This window comes from Erpetoichthys calabaricus, chromosome 12, assembly GCF_900747795.2.
Source record: "Erpetoichthys calabaricus chromosome 12, fErpCal1.3, whole genome shotgun sequence".
NCBI classification, from domain to species: domain Eukaryota; kingdom Metazoa; phylum Chordata; class Cladistia; order Polypteriformes; family Polypteridae; genus Erpetoichthys; species Erpetoichthys calabaricus.
Window position 1 is genome coordinate 9,372,254 of NC_041405.2, and position 614 is coordinate 9,372,867.

At 41.2% G+C, this 614-nt stretch overlaps 1 protein-coding gene across 1 annotated transcript in view; it reads left to right on the forward strand.

Moving 5' to 3' along the window:
- The first annotated feature begins 387 nt into the window (after window positions 1-387).
- The window catches only part of LOC114661819 (killer cell lectin-like receptor subfamily G member 1), a 39,456-nt gene continuing 39,229 nt past the window's right edge, over window positions 388-614 (forward strand). The window contains exon 1 of the mRNA XM_051934629.1: window positions 388-559. Coding sequence (XP_051790589.1) covers window positions 484-559 — 76 coding nt within the window. The 5' untranslated portion in view covers window positions 388-483. The remainder of the gene's footprint in view (window positions 560-614) is intronic.

A 614-nucleotide genomic window follows, 5' to 3' on the forward strand; every position in this document is an offset into this window, starting at 1 on the left:
GTTTCAATATTTTTATCAAGACTTTAACAGCATTTACTTGTCAATCTTTATCTCTGATTTAACTCTTGTGATAATTTTTCCAGACCTTCACTTCGCCTCACTCTCAGTGACACATCCACGCCTCTTTTCCTTCCTGAGAGGGGTTCTGCAGCAACAGCAGCAGCAGGAGATCCTCAGGTCCGATAAAACTTACTTTGTGCTCTTGTAGAACTGCTGCCTGATAGCAAACTGGCAGATTTGTAAATTCTCTGAATCTGAACTTTCTTATCTAAAATGTGCTGAAATAAAAAAAATGAAGAACACACATAAGTGAGAGGAGGAGAAATGCCATTTAGCGTTGACTGCTGAAAGTGGTGCTAATACTTAAACTTCACACGAGCCTGACCACATTTCCTGTACTGGTTCTTTAAAACTTGTTTCATGCTTGAAGGTAATGTCACTCAAAGGCACAACAGCAACCCTGCACTCAGCTAGTGGTCAGATATGGCGGCTGATATGGTGTATTCCGAACTGACCCTTCCTCTTGGACATCCACCTCAAGGCAACCAGCAGCCTCCAGGTTAGAACTGGTTCATCTCGAAATATAAATGAATGACATTCATTTAATATTGTGC